At 47.3% G+C, this 24,402-nt stretch overlaps 3 protein-coding genes and 1 non-coding gene across 13 annotated transcripts in view; 2 read left to right on the forward strand and 2 right to left on the reverse strand.

The window, feature by feature from the left end:
* Window positions 1-1,166, forward strand: part of Tbc1d31 (TBC1 domain family member 31) — a 75,461-nt gene extending 74,295 nt beyond the window's left edge. For all 5 annotated transcript variants that reach the window (XM_008837997.3, XM_008837991.3, XM_008837996.3 and 2 more), the window contains one exon: window positions 702-1,166. In XM_008837997.3, coding sequence (XP_008836219.1) covers window positions 702-835 — 134 coding nt within the window. In that variant the 3' untranslated portion in view covers window positions 836-1,166. The remainder of the gene's footprint in view (window positions 1-701) is intronic.
* The window catches only part of CUNH8orf76 (chromosome unknown C8orf76 homolog), a 103,252-nt gene that overhangs the window by 5,897 nt on the left and 72,953 nt on the right, over window positions 1-24,402 (reverse strand). Inside the window, exons 6-7 of one of the 5 annotated variants that reach the window (XM_029565877.1) lie at window positions 8,904-9,045; window positions 8,038-8,702 (exon numbers count right to left, since the gene is read on the reverse strand). In XM_029565877.1, coding sequence (XP_029421737.1) covers window positions 8,920-9,045 — 126 coding nt within the window. In that variant the 3' untranslated portion in view covers window positions 8,038-8,702; window positions 8,904-8,919. Of the gene's footprint in view, window positions 1-8,037; window positions 9,046-12,737; window positions 13,852-14,371; window positions 14,564-24,402 lie in introns of those variants that run through there. The other 4 variants (XM_029565876.1, XM_029565875.1, XM_029565879.1 and 1 more) reach the window with 4 other exon arrangements.
* On the reverse strand, window positions 8,765-8,837 carry Trnam-cau. The gene has a single exon. It is a non-coding gene; the product is annotated as a tRNA-Met (tRNA).
* The window catches only part of Fam83a (family with sequence similarity 83 member A), a 29,077-nt gene continuing 27,153 nt past the window's right edge, over window positions 22,479-24,402 (forward strand). For both annotated transcript variants that reach the window (XM_008838002.3, XM_029565874.1), the window contains exon 1: window positions 22,479-23,107. In XM_008838002.3, the coding sequence (XP_008836224.1) occupies window positions 22,628-23,107 (480 nt within the window). In that variant the 5' untranslated portion in view covers window positions 22,479-22,627. The remainder of the gene's footprint in view (window positions 23,108-24,402) is intronic.

Consider the following 24,402-nt stretch of genomic DNA (forward strand, 5'->3'; position numbering starts at 1 on the left):
TATCACTATTTCATCCAACCTGGGCTCAAACAATCCTGTCATTTAAGCCCTCAGGGTAGCTGAGACTACAGGCATACTCCATCATTCCAGCTAGGATTTAGAACTTAAACTTTTAATTAGATAATTTTACATTTCAAAGCTAAGAAGAAAAACTGGCTAAGTTTAAGTTATTTGCCAGGAAAATAAATAAAAGTATAAAAGTTGCCCTTCTTTGGGGGAAGAAAATAGTTTTTCAGAAACTGAAGCTATTTAAACATAAAAGCTTCGGAAGTATGTTTACTGGCCCTCCCTCTCATGAAACAGCCATTACACCTGAGCACATTATTTATTTGATTCTGTTCTCCTGGTGTCATTTTGTTGTTCACTGGGAAAGTTGTCATGGAGCTTATGTTGCGATCTTATGAGTTGGAACCTGTCCTTTCGTCTTGCCACTGACTGTCCTGGTGGGAAGTGTGCTGTCCCTAACTTGTTCCTGGTTAGCGCAAATGACGTGCGCTCCCCACTGATCCTTACTCAAGTCAACAAACAAATACTTGACTTGGAGATGAGACCACATAGGGCTTTTTGTTCAAGGGATATACTTTTAAGAATATTTGTTTCATTATTGATTTCTGTGACATTTTTGCACTCAAGTTAAATGCTAATATTGTTGCTCCCATCAGAAAATTTAACTACTAGTAACTGTAAATTTTGTTTTCAAGTGTTTTTAAATAGAAAAACAACAGGATGGGGCAGCATGGAACAGGATCTTCTCAAGAAAGTGAGGAATCTTCGGCAGAGACTCACAGCTCAAGCTCAAAACAGATGTCAGACCCCTCATCTTTTGACGACATAGAAGACCTGTCACCTTGAGACAGTCACAGAAACAAACCTTTATGCAATCAACGGCACTGATTTTTTCAATTATTTATTGTAAATTTTTATAAAGATCAGCCTTTTGTGTAGAAAAATATGCCCATAAATTATGTCTTCTATTTTTATGTTTCTATTTTATGTTTTCTACTTTTAATGCTTTTGGCTTACACGTGGCTTCTTGAACTTTTCACAGTAAAAGTTTTTGGAAACTGTTGCAGATGTGTGGGGCTCTCTGGTTAGAATGAGCAGCATGGACTTCAGTAACTTCAGTTGGTGAGGGATAGGGTTTATTTTAAAGATAAATGGAGAAATAAAGAACAGGAACCCTGGCCAGGAAGATGGCTCAGTGGGTGCAGGCACTTGCTGCCAAGACTGATGACCTGAGTTTGATACCCAGGACCCACATTCTAGAAGGAGAGAACCAGGTGGATCTCATGCTTGCTGTACACACATACACAGTAAAGAGCTAATAAATACAAATGTAACTTTAAAAACAGGAAATCAGCTCCAGCAATTCTACAAGCAAGACTGAGTGAGAACCCCCAAAGCAGTGGCGCTGGCTGGATGACAGCCCTCCTGTCCCGCACCTCAGCCTCTCGATCTTCTGCCCTCTGCCAGCAGAAGCTGGGAGTGCTCTGCCTCTCTCCACCCAGAGGATTTGTGAGAATTATACATCATTTAGGAATGACTTTAATAAAATCGTCATAATTAACATTGGCAAATTCACTGACCATGTGCTCTTGTGCCCTGGGCACCTAATCTTGCTTCTTGGAAACCTCAGTTTGCTACACCATCCCAAGATAGGGAATGACTGTGAGTATGCTTGAGAATTAAAGTAGCAAAGCACTGAAAGACAGCATGCACATCTTGAAAACATGGAGATTAAGAAAGGACGCTTGACATTGTATATGAGATATTCCAGAACTAGAGATGAAAGGGCAAGATTGTCTGATAAGGGTGGATCCAAGTTTGTACTTTCCCAGTTGAAGCTGGAGAAACCAGTTAGAATAAAATTGTGTGAGGCCTGATTCAGAGACACAGTTCCAAGAGACATCTCAGGGACAAGTGTCCTTTGAGTTCAGGCTCACTCTTAACTAAATTTAGGGGATGGAGCAATGGCTCAGTGGTTAAGAGTATTGGCTGTTCTTGCAGAGGACCTGGGTTTGATCCTTAGCACCCACATGGTGGCCAATAACTGTAACTCCATTTCTGACCTCCATGGGCATTGCACAACAGAGGTGTACTTACACGCTGGTAATATACTGAGAAGATAATTTTTTTTTTGGTCTTTTTGAGACAAGGTCTACCTGTAGCCCCAGCTGGCCTGGAACTCACTATGTAGACCAAGCTAGCCCCAAATTCACAGAGACCTTCTTGCCTCTACCTCCCAAGTGCTGGAATTAAAGGCATATAACACCACACCCAGCTAAATTTAGTTTTTTAAAAATTTATTATTGCCAGGCCATCCTGATTCTATATAGAGTTCCAGGCCAGCTGGGGCTACAAGGGAGACCCTGCTTCAAAAATGCCCCCCCCCAAAAAAAAACTAAATTTAACAGAAGGTTTTATTCAGATAATTCAGGAATAACTGTAATGTTGGCATAGTAACATCTCAATCATATCTGGTTCTTTTTTAAAAATATTTTATGTGTATGAGTGTATTGCCTGCACATCAGTGCACCCATGTCATGCAGTGCCCACAGAGGTCAGAAGAGGGTGTCAGATCCCCTGGAACGGGAATTAGGACGTTGTTAGCCACCATGTATGTGGGTGCTAAGAATCGAACCTGGGTCCTCTGCAAGAGCAGTCAGTGCTCATAACCACTGAGCCAGCCCTCCAGCCTGTATCTGAAATTCTTGACCCAGCACTTGACATATGCTGAGGTCACAAAGCATAAGATCAAACCAAATACTTCCAGAAAGTGCTCTTTGTCTATAAAGAGGCAAAGTAGTCAAATCCTGTCACTGCAAAATATCGGCTTCCCAAAAGTGCATTTCTCAGCCTAACTTCTGAGGACTTTCCAGAGGTTACAGTGTAGGCCTTCACTGGGGTGGGCTGACATGTTTTGCCACAGAAATCATAGAACATAAAAACAGCATGATGGACACTTTGGTGAAGGAGAGCTACCTGCACACCCAAAGCATTCAAGTTCTCAAATGCTATGGTTCTTCCATCTAGAATCAGCTATATTGCCAGTATTTTACCTCTTTAGGTCCTCTTAAAAAAAAAAAAAAAAAAGCCGGGCATGGTGGTGCACACCTGTAGTCCCAGCACTTGGGAGGCAGAGGCAGGCAGATCTCTGAGTTCAAGGCCAGCCTCGTCTACATAGTTCCAGGACAGCTGGGGCTATAGGAAGACTCTGTCTCAAAAAGACCAAAAACTACCATATCTACTTAAGTTAGCTTTACAACTACACATAAGCAATACGTACATACATATATGCATATGTACGTATGTATGTTTGCGTTTTGTCCTTTGTGTTTTGAAACAGGGTCCCCTTATAGCCACAGCTCACCTGGAACTGTGTAGACCAGGCTGGCCTCAATCTCAGAGACTGCCTGCCTTTGCCTCCTGAGTGCTGGGATTAAAGGCATGCACCACTATGCCCAGCTTTATAGACATCTTGGACATAGAATTGTAACACTCATTTTTTAAAATTTCCATCCTTGCAGCAAGAGAGTTCAAAGTACCCTTATCAGAATAAAGAAGCTCACATTCTTGTGTTTTTTGAGTCTTCCCCAGTAATCTTGATAAAGTCACTCTGCCTTAACAGCTTTCAGACACCTGGTGATATGTGTTTGGCTGCCATTTCAAAGGTTATCACATTTAATGACATGTATAAAATATTTTCAAGTACTTCTTCCTGCCTGACATATCCTTAGTCTTACCTAGTTTGTTTTTTATCATGTGCATTCTCTGCGACTGAGCAAGTGTTGAGCTGACTAAAATATATTACATACTAGTTACATTCAGAAACTTTTCTCTCTGGTGCACTCGACTGTGTGAAAGGTCTTTGCATGACTTCTCTGTTCACAGGTTTCTCTCTAATACAAACTGCAAATGTTGGACCTCAGCTAAGGCCACAGCTGACCACACTCCAGCATGATTTTGGGGTAGGGGTTAGATTTATCTATATGTACATGTTTGTGTGTGTGCACTTAGAGGCTAGCAGACAGCCTGGGGTGTCATTCCTCAGGTACCATCCACCTTGGTTTTTGAGATAGGGATCCATCTGCCTGTCTCTGCCTCCCCAGCACTGGGATTCCAAGTATACATCACCACATCTGGCTTTTTTTTTTTTTTTTTTCCTTAATATGGTTCTGGGGTTGAACTTTGGTCTTCATTCTTGCCCTTTGCCCACTGAGCTATCTTCCCAGCCGCTCAGGTGTGAACTGAGTGGTATTGAACTGCTACTCATCTAGATGCCTTTTTGATTCTGTTTGCGTTCATTTGTAGGATTTTTCTCCAGTATGCCTTCGCCAATGTTAAGATTTGGGCATTTGCTAAAGGCCTTTCCAAAGGAATCACTACAACAGTTGACATAGACGAGGACATACAAGGTTTAATTTGTGAACATGGGTTCACTTATCAGAGATTTTGAATTTTATGTTTTATCTAGTGTCAGCCTAGGTCCAGTGCACACAATTGAGCAGGGAAAGTGTAACACAAAGACAATCGACTTGATAAGGAGACAAGTATAGATGTAGAGAGCACTGAAGGGCACCAGGGACCTCAGGAGCATGTGCAAAGAAGAGTAGATTTAGAAGGGTTCTCGCCCTTCCCCAAGACTCAAGGTCAGACCTGACAGAAGCAGGTGGTTAGAGGGTGGTTCACAGAGTTGCCTAGGCTAGGCAGCAGGAAACCATTGTTGGGGACCCACACTATCCCAAGCTGATGCCTGAATGTGCATGATGAGCCAGAGTGGGGTGGGGCCTGGCCTGTGCACTTTCCATATCGGGAGCCATGAAAAACAACCCTCAAGTACAGGGAAACCAAGGCTGGTGGGCAAGGCTCAAAATGCATCAAGGTGCCACTGCTGGGTGAGACTTGGAACCTGCCTGTGTTGGGACTGCAGTGAAGTGCTCATCTAGCTGGGGCTGTAAAGTTAGGATGCAACTGCACTGTCCTCCAGGGAACCCCTGAATGTCACACACACACATGCACACACACACACACACACACACACATACACATTGCTTAGGTGCCATGAGACAGAAGCAAGATTAAGCAAAACAGTACAGTGGAACTGAATGGCACCTATTCTCCCTGCCATGACATCAGGAACCAGCACACTCATGCAATTGGAAGACATGCTGTAGCTTCCTTGGTTGGTTGACAAAGTAAATTGGATATTGGTCTCTACCAATAAATAAAGTTGGTCTCTACCAATAAATAATAAAGCTGAGACATCAGCATTTCCCTAGCATGATATAGACCCCAGCCTCTTAAACTGGGCTGTGAAACTATATGGGGTCCTGTAATTGAATGGGGGGGCTCAAAACTTTGGCAACAGTAAGAGGTTTCTGGGAGCTGGAGAGATGGCTCAGCAGTTAAGAGCACTGGCTGCTCTTGTAGAGGATCCATTCTGTTCCCAGCACCCACATGGCAGCTAATATCATCATCAAAGTTTCAGAGGATCTGACGCCCTCTTCTGTCCTCTATGGGCATTACATGACCCAGGTGCTCTTACATACCTTTAGGCAACACACTCATAAAAAAATAAATAAATAAAATACTTTTTTCAGCAAGAGGTTTCTGATATTGAATACATAATGAATCAGGTTGTTTCTGTCAGCTCTCACCTGTGTTGCATCATGCAACTCCACTGCGGCCTCAGTTCTGAACACACAGCATGTACAGTTTGCACTGTGTGTGCTGTCACACGAGGAAATGCTAGTGAACTACCTGAAACACCTTGGCTCAGATTTCAAATTATTGTTATGTTATGGATTACAGAGTGTTTTGCTCTTCTAGAAACATAATGGTTTGATTACAGAGACAGGTTTTTGAGATATTCCTATAGTCATTCCTCAAAATGTAAGCATCAAATTAGTATATCTTTTGATTGTATTGCGTTAGAATGTTTGTTTTTTTTTAAAGTTACTGTTTACTCCAGTGTGGTGGTGCACACCTTTAATCCTAGTACTTGGGAGGCTGAGGCAGGAGGCTATGAGTTCAAGTCTAGGGTGGCCTATATTGCAAGTGCCAGGCCAGCCAGAGGTACATACTGAGACTTTTTCTGAGCCAAGGATATGGCTCAGTTTGCCTGGCATGGGTTCAATACCCAGCAATGTTTGTTTTTGGTTTGTTTTGTTGTTGTTATTGAGACAAGGGTCTCACTATGTAGCCCTAACTGGCCTGGAACTTGCTGTGTAGACCAGGCTGGCCTTACAAAGAGCAACCTGCCTCCTAGGTGTTGGGATTAAAAGTGTGTACCACCACTCCTAGCTAATACCCAGCAATGTAAAAATTACTGTTTGAGCCAGGCGTGGTGGCGCACGCCTTTAATCCCCGCACTTGGGAGGCAGAGACAGGCAGATCTCTGTGAGTTCAAGGCCAGCCTGGTCTACATAGTGAGTCCCTGGACAGCTGGGGCTACAGGGAGACCCTGTCTCAAAAAGACCCAAAAAAAGAAAAATTACTGTTTGAGTTGCTGGATTTTCATAAGAAATCATGTAACAAATTTTGGCTAAAGATAGGACAGAATTTCCAACAATTTCTAAAATGGCCCTACACATACTTTTGCTATTCTGTACTATATATTTATTCAACATTGACAGTTATAAAATCAAAATATCATCATCTCTGCTTTGGGTTTGTTTTTCTGCTTAAATTTTTTTTAACTTTGTTTTTTAATGGGGTGCAATTGGTACACGCTTTTAATCCCAGCACTTGGGAGGCAGAAGCAGGCAGATCTTTGTGAGTTCCAGGCCAGCCAGGTGATTTCCAGGCTAGCCAGGGCTACATAGGTACACCCTCTCTCAAAAGAAAAAAAAAAAATCAACAAAATCCCTTTGTTTTATTGGTTTTTTTATGTAATTTATTTGTGTGTATCTGGGTGTGGGTGCAGTACTCTCAGAGGCCAGAAGAAGACTGTTCAGTCCCCCAGAACTGAAGTTATAGTAGGTTACAAGCTGTCGCGTGGGTGCTGGGAACCAAACCTGGGTCTTCATCAAGTGCAGCCAGTTCTCTTAAACCCTGAGCCATCTCTTAAGGCCCCTTTCTGCTTTTTTTAAAAAAAAAATTTTATTATTTTATGTGTATGAATGTATTGCCTGCATGTATGTGAGTGCACCCATGTCATGCAATGCCCACAGAGGACAGAAGAGGTCCATTGGATCCCCTGGAACTGACAGTTGTTAGCTGCCATGTGGGTGCTGGGATTTGAACCTGAGTTTTCTGCAAGAACAACCAGTGCTCTTAACCACTGAGCCATCTCCCCAGCTCTGAGTAATAAGTGCTCTTAACTACTGAGCCATCTTTCCATTTTATTTATTTATTTTATTTATTATTTTTGTTTTATGTGTATGAGTGTATTGCCTGCATGTATGTGAGTGCACCCATGTCGTGCAATGCCACGGAGGTCAGAAGAGGGCTTCGGATTCCCCTGGAACGAGTTAAGGACGGTTCATAGCCACCATGTGGGTGCTGGGAATCGAACCCTGGTCCTCTGCAAGAGCAGTCAGTGCTCTTAACCGCTGAGTCAGTCATCTCTCCAGCCCCCTTTCTGCTTTTTTGGAGCCAGAGGATCACAGTAACCCAGACTGGTCTCAAACTTGCTATGTAGCTGAGAATGACTTTGAACTAATTTTTCTATTTCCACCTATCAAGTGCTGTGATGAAAATGGAGCATCACCATACCCAATAAAACATCAGTCAACTCTGAAAAAGGTTGATGATGCTCTACATCCTGTGGTATCGGATATTCAGCTAATATTAAATTCAGAATGTAAAAATACATAAGCACATCCATCTCATTAGGATGCCAATTTGCATTTATCTTTAATAAATGGCAAAATTATATGTATACCAAGAACTAATATTAAATACTTAGTTTAAAAATTTGTGTGTGATTTATCATCAGTAAATTTGTATTAGTATACTAATTTAGATACCTATATATCCAAAGTCATGTAAAAACTGCTCAGGCAAAAAAAAAAAAAAAAAAAAAAAAAAGGCGGGAGGGAGTTGCAAGTGGAAAAAATTTAAGAAGCCCTGATGCGGATGAAGATACCCAAAACTTAGGAAGCTAGGGGTGGAATCGTGGATGAATTCCTATGACATGACCCCATAACACCTCCCAACTACGTGCTACGAGCCCAAAAGACTTCCTTCCTTGGCCAGTGGAGGAAGCATCCGCACAGCTGAGAAGCTCCGTGGTGGCTCTGCTGGTCACGAGTGACCGTGACAAATGCCACCACAGATAACGGATGTTGGGGTAGCAGGGACTCAGGGGGCGCGTTCAGTACCCAAACACAGTCATCCACAGTGGGGCGCAGCAGGGCAGCAGAGGGAAAGGCTCTTGGGCTGTTGTGGTCTCCCAAGAATGCAAACTACTAAATGTGGCTTGGTGCAAGAGGAACTCCAGACCCTGCGGTGAGCCCCAACGGTGAGTCCAGAGTGGCACCTCACCGCCCAGGGTCCAGATTTGCTGACTCCCAGATCCAAAACCTCATGGTCTCCTGGAGATTCCCTTCCTTCCGCAGGACTCAGAGAGCAAAGTCGGTTGAGATTGGAAATCAGGGAATGACAGATCAGTTCCCCAGAGCTGGTGGAGCCTCCTGGAGTCTGAGCGGCCCCTGATCAGCACCCGGCGGGAGGGCCTGTTCGCGTCCTCCGCCACCACCCTGCGCAAAGATAAAATTCACTTTCCAGCAGGAGTTACGACCTAGACCGAACAAAAGCAACGTGCCCCGTGTGAGGATCGAACTCACGACCTTCAGATTATGAGACTGACGCGCTACCTACTGCGCTAACGAGGCACCTAAGCAATGTTTCCGGTCTAAGGCAGAAGAAGCTGATGGAAGACCCAGTGCGCATGCTCAAACCTGGACTTTAGTTTTTCTAGGTGCTCTCTCCCGCGCCAACTGAATCCCCGGACGCTGAGTTCTGCGGCACCTGCGCTGGAGACTCCTCTCGGCTCATCCTCCTGTCCATCAACACACACAGTGGGCGGTTGGTGATGTCGCACTGGGGAGGGGAGCAGAGGGGAAGGAGATGCTCATGAGCTCATTTTGTATAGTTTGCAAGCGCGCACACACTCATGTTCTTAGGAAACATTTATTAGGCACCTGCTGCATGCTGTGCTCTAGGGGATCCGCCTAGCCTGGGGAGTTGAGCTGGAGGAGCCGAAGGGAAATCATTTGCAAGCTCACGAACACCGGCGCACGCTGTTCTGGCCCCCAGCTCGGCTTCTTCGGCGCCTGGATTTCCGGGGTCCCCATGAGCTCCCGGGCTAGGGCCAATCTGCCGGGCGTCCCAGCCCCGGAAAGGACCCACTCAAGCTCCCAGCCCTAGCCCCTGAGACCTTCCCCCTCGCTCTTCCCTCTCCTTTCCCAGCTCTTCACTGCAGCACATTAAAGGGCAGGCATCCAGAAACCGTGTCCCCAGGATACAAGCAGGTGCGGTTCTTGTCCTATCGGTGGTACCACAAACGTAGAACTATTAAAATGAAAATCCGCTTTGGAGTTGCGTATTTCGCCGCCATTTTAGTTTTTTTGGGCTGGGTGAATTTTTTGAGACAGAGTCTCATACAGCCCAGGCTGGCCTCGTCGTCGCTATGTAGCTGAGGATAGCCCTGAATTCTTGAGCGTCCTGCATCCATCTCTCTCATGCGTTGGGAGGTGTGTGCCTTCATGCCGGGCTATTTTGTCTAAAATAAGGGGGCGGGGGGATGACCTTTGGCGGAGGACAGGAGTACTTAGGGAGGGATTGGTTGTCCCCAGTCCACAAATCCGAAGGGTGTGTAGGGCCGAAATAGTCTGGGGACTGAGGGGTGGGGAGATCCAGGTCCCTTCCTGCGGACCTAGCTGAGGGGTGTACGGGTTCACCGCCCAGGTCTGTCGGGTCTTTGTTCATCTGGGTGGAAAATGTTCCACTACCCCGCCTGGGAGAAGTGGGACGTAAGGACACCCGACCGTGTGAGCCAGCTTACCGAGTCCAGAATAAAGGGTGGGCAGTGTCACATACCCCACAGGGTCACACGCCAGGCTGGAAGTGAGGGAGCCCTTGTCCCAAGACCCACAGGCTGAGGGAAGAATCTCGAGCAGTGCCTTCGAGAATTCCAGAAACAAGCACTTCGCACTTCCCACATTTGCACAAATTGCTGTCTCCACTGACTTGCCCTTTTCACCCTCAACTGGCTTTGTAGTGCTCCTCCTTCATCTGCTAGGCCAAAGGTTACATCCTCTAAGAAACAGGTGAATTCTTTCCCCACCTACCTCCTTTCCACTCCCAAAGAAACAGCTTGTTCCCTCCAGCCCAAGCCTCCAGTGTGTCTGAAACAAGCCCTCAGAAAGCCCGCAGAACTGATATTGGGCACTATAGAGGTACACACTCAAATTCAGGGAAAGGTCAACCTGCCCAATTTCCCACTTGCTCTCTGCCCGGTTAACAGTTTCCAAACATCTTTCCTGACATGCATCCTGTAAACTAATTTTGACAAACACCTGTGCACCTTCTCTCAAAATGCTGTCTAAGGGAATGGAGAGATGGCACTGGCTGCTCTTGCAGAGGACCTGGATTAGGTTCCCAGCACCCACATGGTGACTAATGAATGATCTTCTGTAACTCCAGTTTCAGGGGATCTAGCGCCCTCTTCTGGCCTCCACAGACATTGCATGACATAAGTGCACTTACAAGCATACACATAAACTAAAAATTTAAAAATAAAAAAAGTAACAAAATTGACCATCTTAACCATTTTGCAAGTACAGGTCAGTAGCATTAAGTGCATTCACAATGTTGTGAAACAAACATTACTGTTTTTGTTTGTTTGACTTGAGGCAAGATCTCACTGCAGCCCAGGCTGGCCTTGAACTTGCTATGTAGCTGAAGATGACCTTGATCTTTTGATCCTCCTGCCTCCTCCTCCTCCTGAGTGCTGAGATTTACAAACCTGTGACACCAGGCCCCACTTTATATGATCCTGCAGATCAAACCCAGAGCTTTGTGTAAGTATGCTAAGCAAACACTCTACCAACCAGCTCCTGTGTTTCCAAACCCTTTTCATCATCTCAAACAGAAACTCTGGCTATTGAGCAATAACTCCCCATTTCCACTTCACAGCCCTTAATCTCCTTTCCATCTCTATGAATTTACTAAGTCTGAATCTTTCATAAGTGTGATTTGTGTGATTCTGTATCTGACTTCTTTCACTGAGCATCAACGTTATCTTTTCTTGCTTGCAGGTCTGACGCTTAGCTACTTGGCTGGAGGCTGAGGTTGGGTGCACTCTGATCTTCATGCCTCCACACTGCCCTCCAACCCACTACTCTCAAAGCAGGTATGTCCAACCTGCCCAGCACTAATTCTTAAACTTACTTAAAACATTGTGAAATTTGGTTTGCTTTTTTTTTCCTTAAAACTTGATTGTGTAGTTCTCAAGCAGGAATCTTGTAGATGACAACATGATGTTCCAATGTCAAAAGCACTGACATGCCTGCAGGGCATTTTCTTCTCAGAGAGTTCCAAAAGCCCAAGAGAACACATCATACAGATAAGCACACCAAAAGCCAGGGCTTCTTAGCATGTCCAATAAAATTCCACTGTCCTAGATGGGCCTGGCAGCACAGGCCTATATTCCCAACTACTCAGAAGGCTGAGGCAGGAGGATCCCAAAGTGAAGTCTGCCTGGGCTACAAAGTGAGTTCATTGTCATCTTGAGCAACTTAATGAGACCCTGTGTCAAAATGAAAAGTCAAAAGAGGGTTGGGCATATATCTCAGTGGTACAGTGCTTGTTTAACTAGCATGTATGAGGCCCTGGGTTCAAGCAAGTCACATGGTCAAGTTCAACACCACTGGGACAGGGATATATATTCAGCCACAAGGAGAGAGGTGATCCAGAGTTCCAAGAGAAGTGACGAATAGAGAGCAGCAGTCCAATGTAGACTACGCATACATGAGTAAATAAAGCCACTTCAACCCACCTGCACCCTTAACCCTGGGAAGTACAGTGAGGCCTGTCATCCCTTAAAGACAATAATGCTCCTCTCACTAATAGTTAACAGGCTCCTGGCATTTGACTCACTAAGAGTTAACAGATTTCTGGGCTTTGTTGATGTAGTGGCTCAAGGAGGGGAAAGTCTGCTCCCAGCATCCTGGGACCCATAAGGCAGAGTTTTCTGAAACAGCTCTTTCCTGGAACAGGTTACCGTGTCCCTCCCGTCTTTGCATACATCAAAGGAGGTCTGTTATTGGGCCAGTAGCCACAGCCTTGGGCACACTATGCTGTTCTCTTAGTGTTATGACGGGGAAATTCCTATGTGCTTGAGCACTTATCCTGTGTAAACTCTGTGTGAATTTCAAATGCTCATCTTCCGATAAAAGCTCTCAGGACAATAGTAAAAGTAGTCTTGAGCTTGCACAAACTGGTCTGATTTCAGTTTTGAGGGGGCAGTGTACAGGGCAGCGGGCCTCTACAGAAGCCTCTCAACAAATGTGGGGTTTAGGTGCATAAATGGACCACCGTGCTTATTTTCAATTAACAAGAAGCTCAGACTCTTTCCCTGGTCACACACAGATCTCCTTTTATTTTATTATTTTATTTTATTTTTTGTCTTTTGGAGGCAGGGTCTCCCTGAAGCCCCAGCTGGTCTGGAACTCGCTATGTAGACCAGGCTGGCCTTGAACGCACAGAGATCTGCCTGCCTCTGCCACCCGAGTGTGCCATTACGCCTGGCTTCCCTGGATCTTTTAAGTGCCTGGAGTGCCTCTGAGAAGAGAGCACACAGAGGGGAGACCCTGTGAAGACACAGGAGGAAGGCAACCGTCTATCTACAGCAAACGAGAGAATCCTGGGAAGAAACTGGCCTGCTGACACTTTAACCTTGGCTATCCAGCCTCCCACATGGTGAGAGAGAGGAAGCCCCCATTGTTTGTGTCCCACTTCAGGGACTTTGTGACTATAGTTCTAGGCGCCCTAGGAAGGTCTTCTAATTCCAGAAGATCTAAATGTAATGAGAGTTGGTAACAAATGGTGCAGAAATACGCATGTTTCTGTTCATATGTATTGAATCATGGAATTCTGAGAAGCTTGTGAGCAGTCAAAAAAAGTTCATTCCTGGCCTCTCACTCTAGAGAGAATTGTCCATGTCCCCGAAGGCCAAGAACAGAAGCTCAGCTGGTGGGACTTTTCACCCCTCACCTCTCTCTGCACCTCTGTCTGGCCCCAGGTCACTGTCTCCATCTGCTTGGCAGGATCAGGATGAGCTTGAAGGCCACCTCTGACCTGGGCCCTGGTCTTTCCTCACACGATACGCTGCAGTCAGGTCAGAGAAGTTGGTTCCAAATATCTGCACTCGGACTCCCCTCTCCTTTCTAGTGATCTCTGTTTACAGTGAAAATAAGATGAGAGTTGAGACCTGGAGGAAGGGAGAGGTTGTGAGGAGGAAGGAGGTTAGAGAGAAGGGTCTGAGGGGCTAAAGTTGTGCTACTGGGCTCTGGGACACACAACAGTCCCCAGGCCCACAGCCAGGGCGCGTAACCTGGCAGGCCTTGGTTGGGCTCCCTGGAGTCTTCATCTCCTTTGTGGCTGTGACAAGCCAGAAGGGAGGGGGCAGCCATCTGAGCAAGTAGAAGGAGCAGAGGCATGCTGGAGATGGAGGGGTGAGGAGGAGGACTGTGCTCTGATGTGCCCTGCAGGAAACAGCCAGCAATTCCTATCATGTGTCCAGGGCAGCAGAAGGTCACGGTCCTCACAGCGCAGGTTCAGTTTGTATGGACAGTGAGGCAGGAGGCAACCTGTGGTTACTGGCAGCATCTAGGAGGCATCACCCTGTCCGAAATAACAGAGGAGAAGGAGGAAGCTTCCCCACAACTGCCGGCCGGATGTCCCCAAAGGGTTCCACAGGCTCCACGAGGCCAGAGGAGCCGTTACTAACTAAGACAACTTAGACTGTCCTGCTTAACAGCCTCATGGCTTCATTGTCCATAGAAGGAAGCCATGTCCCCATGTGTCCCCATCTGCCCTCTGTGGCTCTTCTCATCCCACTCCCCACCCTCACCCCACAGCCAGACACCCTCTGACCCCCACTAGTCACTCCCAAGGCCTCTGGTCCCCGAGCTAGATGGCGTCCCCATGTGTCCCCATCTGCCCTCTGTGGCTCTTCTCATCCCACTTCCCACCCTCACCCCACAGCCAGACATCCTCTGACCCCCACTAGTCACTCCCAAGGCCTCTGGTCCCCGAGCTAGATGGAGTCTCTGCACTGTGTCCTCACAGTCCCGGCTCTCCCCCTGACCTTAACATTCACCCTAATTCAGGATCCTGGTTGCTTCTTGTTTGCGTTGTTTGGACCAGGTTTCAGTATGTTGCCCAGGCTGGCTCAGAACTCTCGATCCTCCTGTCTCAGCCTCCCAAATGCTGGGATTGGGATTACAGGCACCCGATGCTTGGCGTTGTGATTTCTTAATTGCTGTCTTTCTCACGGGGTGACAGGCAGGTCCTCAGCAGGGCCATGCGGCTGCCTTGCAAAGCCTATAAGGGGCTGGGAACACTTGTGCACTTGAGGATTGCAAAGGACATTCCCCTGCTGCAGTGGCTGGTTGTCCCTTGAGGACAGGGTTGATTAACTTTTGTACATCAGGTTTCATGTGATTCACGATTCACAAGGTCACAAGCTAGGACTTCCCTAAACGAGGCTGGGCAGCGAAGTCCCCTAGCCAGAGAAGAAAGGGTTACATGTTCACCTGGCAGGGCCCTCCCACTCCACCCAGGTGAAACAGGTGGTGGTGGGTGTGGGCACAGCAGCCCTGGGGCTCAAAGCTGGGCCTGCCCCATCCAGTTTCAGACCCAGAACAGGCAGATGTTTTGTCTCAGTTCCAACCAGTATAGCGGCAGTCTCAGGGGTCACAGCGTCTCCTGCCACCTCAGGCGGGGTTGGGGCACAGAGCCATGAGTTCCCGGTTCACAGAGCTAATGGGTGTGTGGTTCTGACACGCAGTAGCCAGTTCATGGGACTGGGTTGCCTAAGCAACCGTCCTTTCAAATTATATCACTGAAATCGCCTCCTACACCTGTCCTTCAAACATAGTGCTGTGCCTGGAATTGCACAACCCCATCTTGACAGTCATTTCATTTGGCTTACTGGCTTCCATTAACTTAGTCAACAGCCTGATGGCCAGAGGGGAAATGTCTGGTCACAAAGTGGCTCTCATCAGAAGTCTGGGTTCCCCAGTGGGGATTTTTTTTTCCTGCAGTCCCAAGGCATGCCAGCATCCCCAAATGCACATCAGGCTGAGTGTTGGTGGAATAAATGAATGAGATGAATGCTTTCTGTCCTGAGCCTGTGATTCTTGCTATGTTTAGATATCAATCTCTACTCGGTGCATGCACACAAACACACCACAGAGCCCAGTAAAATATCAAAAATAAAAAATAAAAACAAAAACCCACGGGGAGCCGAGAGAAAGACCAGCGCCTTTGGCTGGTAATGTTTGTAGTGTTTTCTTTCCTTTGGTTTGGAGCAAGGGACCCCATGTTTGCATTTTGTTGTCGGACCTGCCCATTGTTTATTTCTTAAAATGTGTGCACTGGCCGGGCATGGTGGCACATGCCTTCAATCCCAGCACTTGGGAAGCAGAGGCAGGCAGATCTCTGTGAGCCTGAGGCCAGCCTGGTCTACATAGCAAGTTCCAGGCCAGCTGGGATGTGCAAGCATGAGGACTTGAGTTTGAATCCCCAACAACCATAAAAATCTGGGTGTGGCGGGATGCAACAGCAAACCCAGCACTGAGCAGTGGATCCCAGGGGCTCGATGACCAGCCTGTCTAGCCAAGTCAGGAAGAGGCCCTGTCTCAAAAAATAAGATAGAAAGGTAGAGAATCGATTAAGAAAGCTATCCCTTAGTGTCTGGATTGATCTTGTGCATAATGTCACAACTCCTGTTAAATTCATGAGAGTGACTTCACTCTTGTGCCCAGAAAAAAAAAACCCCTGAAAAGATGTTGTTACATATATGAAGTTGTATTGTTCAAGTTACTGAACCAGTTCAAACACACTGAAGTTCATAAATCGGTAGTGATAAAATAAACTATTCAAACTTGATAAGATCAATCTTAGCAATGTAGGTGGAAATGACCCATCTGAGGATTGTGGTTCATTTTTGTGTAAACTATAACTTATAGGCATTTGACTGGGCAGTCTTGATAAGGACATTCCATATTAAACTACCTATATAAAAATAAAAAGAAGAAAAGGAAAAAGAAGCTATCCCTGCTGGGTGTGCTGGAACACGCCTTTAATCCCAGCACTCAGAGGCAGAGGCAGGCAGATCTCTTTGTGAGATTGAGGCCAGCCTGGTCATATAGCAAGTTTCAGGTCAGCTGTGGCTACAGAGAGACCCTGCCTCAAAAAGAACCTCTCCCAGAAAGAGAGAGAGAGAGAGAGAGAGAGAGAGAGAGAGAGAGAGAGAAGGGAGGGAGGGAGGAATGAATCTCAACATCAACCTATCAACCTCTGGCCTCCACACACATGGCAAGTGCACATATGAAGACACACATACACATACATACATGTGCACACAAATGCAAAAAAAATTATGCATGAGTAATGTGGAACAACTGCAGTCCCATTCATTGCTGGTTGGGATATAGATGATTCAGGCTTTAGAAGGCAGTACAACAGTTTCTTACAAAGTCATAAATATACCTACCATTAACTTTGCAGAATTGCTCCCAGATATTTACCTGAGTGAAAACTTTGTTTCTAGAAAATCCTTCACACGATTTATAGCGGCTTTATTCATATAAATACCTCAAGTGAGAAAGAAATAACATAATGTCCTTTGAGAAGTGGATAAACAAACTGTGGTGTGTCCATGCAATGAAATACTATACAGCAATAAAAATTAGCTGACTTCTGACCCATATCACAGGATAGGCAAATCACAAGGGCATTATGCTAAGCAAAAGAAGCCAGATTCAGAGAGCTCAGCCTGCGTGATTCTAAGACATATAAAGACAGGCAAACCTTTTTAGGACAATGAATTGATTGGTGGTTTCCAAGGACTGAGAGGGGGGGATGTGACTATGGAAGGGTATGGATTTTAATAGTTTGTTCTTAGATTTTGGTGGTAACCTGGTTGTATGTCCCAGAACTCAGAGCAGCACATTCACAACGAATGAATTTTACTGCATATGAAGGTTATCTTAGTCTTAAGAAAATCATCTGCAAATTAACTAAGAAAAACTGAGCTTCTGTGGTCTTTATGGGTGTCAGAAATCTCAAGCAACAGATTTGAACTTTGAGGTTGAGAACCTAAGAGAGCCTTGGTTCTTGAAGCTGGGAGTCTCGAGAATCACTCTGATTCTGCAAGGTATTGAAGATGGGAACAGAGGGAACCATCTCAGAGGGGCGGCCCCCCTGAAAAGCAATTGAAGATAGCTCTGTGGGTGGGTGGTGATTGGGAGACCTGGCAGGACTCTGCCTGGCCCCCAGCAGATGCAGCTTGCCAGAATTCCACATCCTACCCTGCTTTACTGAGCTGATTTTATGTAGAAAGGATTGATTGGTGCTGACAAGGAGCTATTTACCTGTCTAATTAATTATGCCAACTAATTTTCAACTTAATTGCATGTCTCGGGTCACTGGGTAACAAGACTACAATTTCCTCTCTGCTGCAGGCCTTTATGCGAAGTATGGGGGAGGTGGCAGCTGCTTCTGGAGTCAAGCAGCACCCTGTTCCCCAAGGTCCCAGTCACAGCTCCAGACCCTCCTGCCTCGTAGGAGCAAGCCCAGGACACATTCCCACTCAGGGGATCTGAGCCACTTAATCTTCTGACAGGCATTGATTTAGTCAGTCACTCACTGGTATAGATGCTGTGGCTGCCTACATACCTTGCCTCCCCACATTTCCACTCCAAATTGCTCACAGTCTTTGGGAGAAAGTTCTCATTCAAACAAGTAATCACAAGACCAGATGTAGTTAAGATTCTGCCTAAAATCCCAGCATTCGGGAGACTGCCACAGGAGGGTCTGTGAGTTTAAAAGCAGCAGAAACTACAGAGTAGGACTTTGTCTCAAACACACACACATACACATACACACACACACACACACACACACACACACACACACACTAGCAATAGCAATTACAGAATCTGGTTGTACAGAGGAGCATTAATCCTTTGCACTAGAGGCCCAAACCTTCAACACAAGAGCCTTTGGGGGCATTCCAGACCAAACTATAACCCTAGAAGTGCACATTGCTGTTGGAGCGTCACTATTACCAGGCAGAAGTAGAGAATACACATTATATAATATATTTATATTATACTTAATTGACTTGATAAATTTACAAATATTATATAGTGTATATGTCAGATATTAAAATTTACTTCTTATTCTCTACATTTATCTATCTATGTTGAAAACTAGGCATTCAAATCAGTGCCCCTCACTCATTTTCAACACTAATAATTGCATTTTGGTCCCCTTCCCCTGCTTTCTGTATTTGTATGCTCCTGGCCCAAACTGCTCCCAGTTGAAAGCCACTGCCTAGATAGATAGAATTCTCAGGAAGCCCCAGCACTGGGCATTTGCTAACAGCAGCCCAGCTTCATACCCCATCCCTCACTGTCAGATGGTCTCACCAGCAGTAGGTACTACCCCCAAGACAGCCTCAAGAAGGAAAAGGGGACATCAAGTCCTCTGTATGCCACAGTGCAGTGCCTCAGGGCTCGCTGATGAGGCTCCTTGGCTTATGAATGTGTGACACCACAATTGCCCTGAATTCCCAGTTCAGGAGTGCAATCTCAGGCCTGGAAGTGTGTTATCACAGGTAGCAGCCCAGCACAGATGGTGGCATTTCACAGAGCTGGCTGCAGAGGAGAGGAGAGGAGAGAAGGACAGGACAGGGTCTGGAATTACCTGGGAAACAAGACAGGAGGCACATCTGTGAGGGTTAGGTAGCCTCTGGGCATGCCTGTTAGGGATTATGTTGATCAGGCTAATCAACTGAAAGTAGATGGCACCATTCCCTGAGTTTGGGTCTGTTGGAAACAGAAGGGCTATAAGGGCTAGTTTATATTTAGACAATATGGTGCTTATGTGGATATCTGGTATGAGTCAGCATGGCTGACACTGGACATGGGGGGATAGGTCCTGCTCTATACAAAAAGGAGAAAAGAAGCTAAGCACAAGCATGCATCCATTGCTCTCTGCTTCCCAATTATAGATGCAGTGTGACCAGCTGTCCCAAGTTCCTGCTGCTTTAACTTCCCCACTATGATGGACTGTATCTTTGAACTGTGGGACAGAATAAACCCTTTCTCCCATAAGCTACTTTGTCAGTATATTTTAATCACAGCAATGGGAAAAGAAATGGAGACAAACTAAGCTGATGGCAAGCACCAGCCAGCCACAGTCACTTCCCCTTTCTGAGATACAGTTTTCTCATCAGTAAATTAAGGGTTTATAGTACCTTCATGATTCCAGATGAATTCTCTGGTCCCTATAATCTGCAGCAGAGTTAGTTCTCAGCTTAACCAGAAAGTGTTCTGTGATCAACTAGTAATGTCTGCCAGGAGTGAGGGGATGGGTCTAATGAGAGGCACCAACGCTCTAGTGTGTTTGCTGACTCTGCAAAAGGATTGTTGTCTAGAATTTCTGGGTTCTGTGATGGCCAGGAGCTGGAGACAGGAGAAGCAAGGCTCTGAAGGGGAAAGTTCCACTCATTAAATGAAACCTGTGTTTGTTGTGCAGTGCCCACAGAGGACAGAAGAGAGTGTCGAATCCCCTGGAACTGAGTTACTGATGGTGCTGGGATTCGAACTTGGGTCTTCTGCAAGAACAGCCAGTGCTCTTTACCACTGAGCCATCTCTCCAGCCCTCATTTAAAATTTTTTTAACTGTTGCTTTGCTGGACTGGAGAGTTGGCTCAGTGGTTAAGAGATCACACTGCTCTTGCAGAGGACCTAAGTTCAGTTTGCAGAACCCATACTGGGCAGCCCACCACCACCTGTAACTAGGGAATCTGATACCCTGTTCTGGCCTCTGCAAGCAGCTGCACATACATACTCCACATTAGACACACATGCATACACATAATTATAAATAAATCTGGTTTTAAAAGCTGCATTGTGGGGACTGGAAAGATGACTCAGTGGTTAAGAGCATATATGACTCTTGCAGAGGACCCAAATTCTGTCAGTAGAATCCACTCCAGGGGATCTAACAACCTCTTCTGGCCTCTGGGGGCACTCGTATTCATGTGCACAGACCCACACACAGACACATACCCCAGCAGTTGCACGCTGCCTTTGCCTTCGCCTCCGCCAACCTGCCTGTGGGTGTCTGCCTGTGGGTAACTTTTTAAAAATTTTATTTTAAGACCTGCTTTATGGGAAAATAGGGAGGCTGGTCCCTACAGGTCACAAAGATCCACTCCTGTCTGGGGTGGGGGTGAGGGATATGAACAGACCTCAATCATTTATTAAACCAATACAGAGAATCAAGTCCAGGTGAAAGGAGCACCCACCTTCTTTCTTTCTCCCTACACATGCCCTAGGGAGAATAGAGACTTTGTAAAGCTTGAAGAGTAGAAAGGGAAGGGAGAGAGTAGGGAAAGAGTGACATCCAGCACCCAGGAAGTACATGGACTTTGGAGTCCTGGTGTCTGCACTCTGCCATTTATTAGATGCATGATCTTAGGCAAGTTAGTCTTTTTGGTCATTGTTTTCTTCTATGTGATCAGGTCCAACAACTTATGTTGCCTTCAATACAGAAAGCCAAGTATGGGAGAGACCATAGGGGGTCACTCTGGACAGTCTCACATCCTAGGCAAAGGGGAGGCATGGAATGAACCTTGGCATGAACTAGGCAAGGAACTGGACTTAGGCAATGTAAAAATCAGAGAATGGCAGGACAGAACACTGGGGTACCCGAGAGGCAGGAAGATGAGGAGGCAGTGGGAGACAAGGTCAAGTCCACTTCCAGGAGCAAGAGTGAGCAGAAGACAAGGGAGAGGGCAGAGAGCCAAGGAAGGATTAGTGGTTTTGTCCCCGGGGGACAGGGAGCAGAGGAGATGAACAAAGGAAGGCTTGTCTGAGATTGTGAACTGGATTCCTTCATTGTGTTTCACAAGAGGAAAGAAATTCCCTTAAAATTGCTTCAGATGGCAGTCTAATTCAAACAACACAACTGTCCTACTATACCAGGCCACCTGAGCCAGTTTCCTAAGGTCCCAGATGCTTAAAGCTGTCTTCCTCCAGAGATCAACAGTGCCCCAGAGGCATCAGCTCTTCCCATATGCTGGCTCCATCACAAGCACACAATCACAAAAGCGGAGTTTCCTGGCACAGGGCCTTAGCAGGTATTACCAGGGCCTGGCTTTTGTCCTCTAGAGTCACCACTCCCACAGTCATCACTTCCGATAAGCGCCTGACCCTTGTCTCACAATGGCTGCACTTGGTGGGCTTTGGGGCTGGCCCGGTGCTGGGGTGAACCTGGCCAGGAAAGGCCCTCCATCACTGCTGGTGGACTTGGCAGATACATGCTGCAGTGCTCTCGACCTCCAGGTAGAAGCTGAGCTGTGACCCTATCCTGCCACGCAGTAGAACTGAGACCCAGACATTTCCCACCTTGTTTGCGGAAACCCCAGATGGCCACCACAGCAGCCTCCTGGTTAACTTGCCCCAGACACGCATCCTTTCCTGCCATCTCACTCCCCACGCCTCTCTCAGCATTTGCTTCCTAGAATCACCTTCCAAGGCACCTATGGTCAAGCCCTGGTCGAGCCCTGTTTCCTGCAAAACACAGTCCATGTCAGTCTGGATTCCAGATGTTCTGTTCCACAGCTGGCCATGATGTGATCCAGAGAGGAAGTATGGTTACTTCTTCAGAGGTCACTGAGTTCCTTCTCAGGTGCTGCCCCTCATCCTCCAGCCCCAAGATGGACCCCATGGGTCCCCAGGCCAGGAAGCAGCTGCCAGTTCTCCAGACCAGAAGGTCAGTATGAGCCCTAGACCTGGAGACACTTTGCAGGCTGAGCAAGGATGACAGTGACAAATGCTCTTTTCACAGGCCAAGGAAGGATGAGCGCAAGGAAAGTCTTGGTACTTGGAGAAGTGTTTGCTGACCTGATCTGAACCTGAGCACAGAGAGGACCAGGGTAGAGACAGTCCTCCCCAGGCCTATTTGTTGGACTGTGGGTGGTTCCTCACTCTAACAAAGGCCCTAGGGCCTCTAGGCCCTGGGAGTTGTGCAATTGAGCAAGAAAGCCGGCTCAGCCTGCGGCTGGAGCAGAGGAAATATCCATTGGTTGACAGTGCCAAGGCAGTGACAGAGCCAGCCCTCTAACTTGCGGGCTGGGTGGTGACTCTCAGAGATAAGCCAATCCCGGCCCAAGATCCCTGAGAAGCACTGACGAGGACAGTGGGAAACCACATCTCTGAGCAGGCAGGAGAGGCAGGGACCCTGCAGGCCAGCAGGGAACTGGCAGCCTCCTAGGAGTACTGGGAACCCCATTCCTTCACAGTGTGGTCTGCGTGCTCCCTACATCTGGAAGAGTTCCAGGGCTGGCCTCCCCTCCACAACTGAGGCACACAGCATCATGAGCTGGTCAAGGCACGTGGGCAAGATTCGGAAACGTCTCGAAGATGCCAAGAAGCAGTGGGTCCGGCCGGCCAGAGCTGACTTTAGTGACAATGAAAGTGCCCGACTGGCCACCGATGCCCTCTTGGATGGGGGTCCTGAGGCTTACTGGCGGGCTCTCAGCCAGGAAGGCGAAGTGGACTTCCTGTCTTCAGTGGAGGCCCAGTACATCCAAGCCCAGGCCAAGGACCCCCCCTGTGCCCCAGATCCTACAGGAGGGACAGAGGCAGGCCCCATGGGACTCGATTCCTGTTCTCTCCAGTCAGGTACCTACTTTCCTGTGGCCTCGGAGGGCAGTGAGCCAGCTCTGCTGCACACCTGGACCTCTGCTGAGAAGCCTTACCTGAAGGAAAAGTCCAGCGCCACTGTGTACTTCCAGACAGACAAGCACAACAACATCAGAGACCTCATACGCCGCTGCATCTCCCGGACCAGCCAGGTAGCCGTGGAGAAGCCTGTCTCTGATTGGCCACAGGCGGGGTGGAGTGGGGCTGAGAGAACCGGGAAGGGGCTGCATCCTGTTCCTATGAGCTTAGGATGGAGTCAGAGCCATTGCCTTGCTGCCTTGCCCTGGATCACAGACTCCTGATCCCACTTGTCACAACCTGGTCCTCTACCACTAACCATTCCTAACACTACAATCATCCATGGGGGGGGGGGGGGGGGGAGAATAAGCTCTTTGGTATGCACACCACCTTTCTGGCCCCTCCCCCCTCCTCCTGCCTCTCAGCCCTGAGGGCCCTGGAGATTCTGGAGTCCTGTGGGCCTCTGGTTTCAGGACTTTGAATCCTCTACCTGGGCCTCTCACCTTTCCCGGTTTTCATTTGGCTCTGGCAAATCTCTCCTCTGCTCTCAAAGGAAGGGGGTCACTTTATAAAGGGCATACCTTTGCCCCTTGTCTCTCAACCTCTGCTTAGACCTTGCTGCCCACAAATGACCCTGTAGACCCTGAATCGGGAAAATCTAAGCAAAAGATTTGGGGGTGGCAGCGGAGAAGATTTCTTCTCCTCGTAGTATTGACATTTTCATAAAACACTTAGACTGGAAAAGTCCTTCAGAACAAGGGTCAGCTGGCAAGATGTCAGGCCTCACGCCAAGCTGAACAGAGTTCCCAGTGCCCCTGTGCATTCAGGCCCCAGTATCAGCTGGGGAATAAGTAGGGGGGCTTGTTTTCTGGGGCTCTTCTTTCCTAAGTACACATGACCATTCTGCATAGGGTTGTGGGTGCTCCCTCCTTCCTCAAGCTTCAGAGGGGCATGGGAGAGGGTGAACTCCAAGGAGAGAAATCTGTCTTCTGGGGCTGGGGGTGTGGCTCTATGGTAGAGTACTTGCCTGGTATACAAGAGGCCCTAGGTTCAACCCCAGTACTACGGGGTGGGGGGGGGATTGTCATCTGTAAGGCTCTCTCTTTCTCTCTCTCTCTCTCTCTCTCTCTCTCTCTCTCTCTCTCTCTCTCAAAAGCACACACTAATATTTATGCTCACTTCTGGCTAAGGTACTAGGTTTATGACTGAATTCCTTCCCAGGGTCAATACTGTAGAAAATCGTTCTGGGCAAAGCTACCAAGGCTGAGGGGCTGAGAGGCAGTGAAGTTCTGGAAAATTGAATGGACGGTGACAGTCGGTGGAGCGGCTGTTGGGGAGGGCAGCTTCAGAAGTTGACAGATGGGCCCAGGTAGGCTGGAGCCTAGGCCTCCTAGGGCTGCCCATGATACCTCAGGCCAGTGCCTTGACC

This window comes from Nannospalax galili, unplaced genomic scaffold (assembly GCF_000622305.1).
Source record: "Nannospalax galili isolate Female #2095 unplaced genomic scaffold, S.galili_v1.0 scaffold17, whole genome shotgun sequence".
In the NCBI taxonomy this organism is placed as follows: Eukaryota; Metazoa; Chordata; class Mammalia; order Rodentia; family Spalacidae; genus Nannospalax; species Nannospalax galili.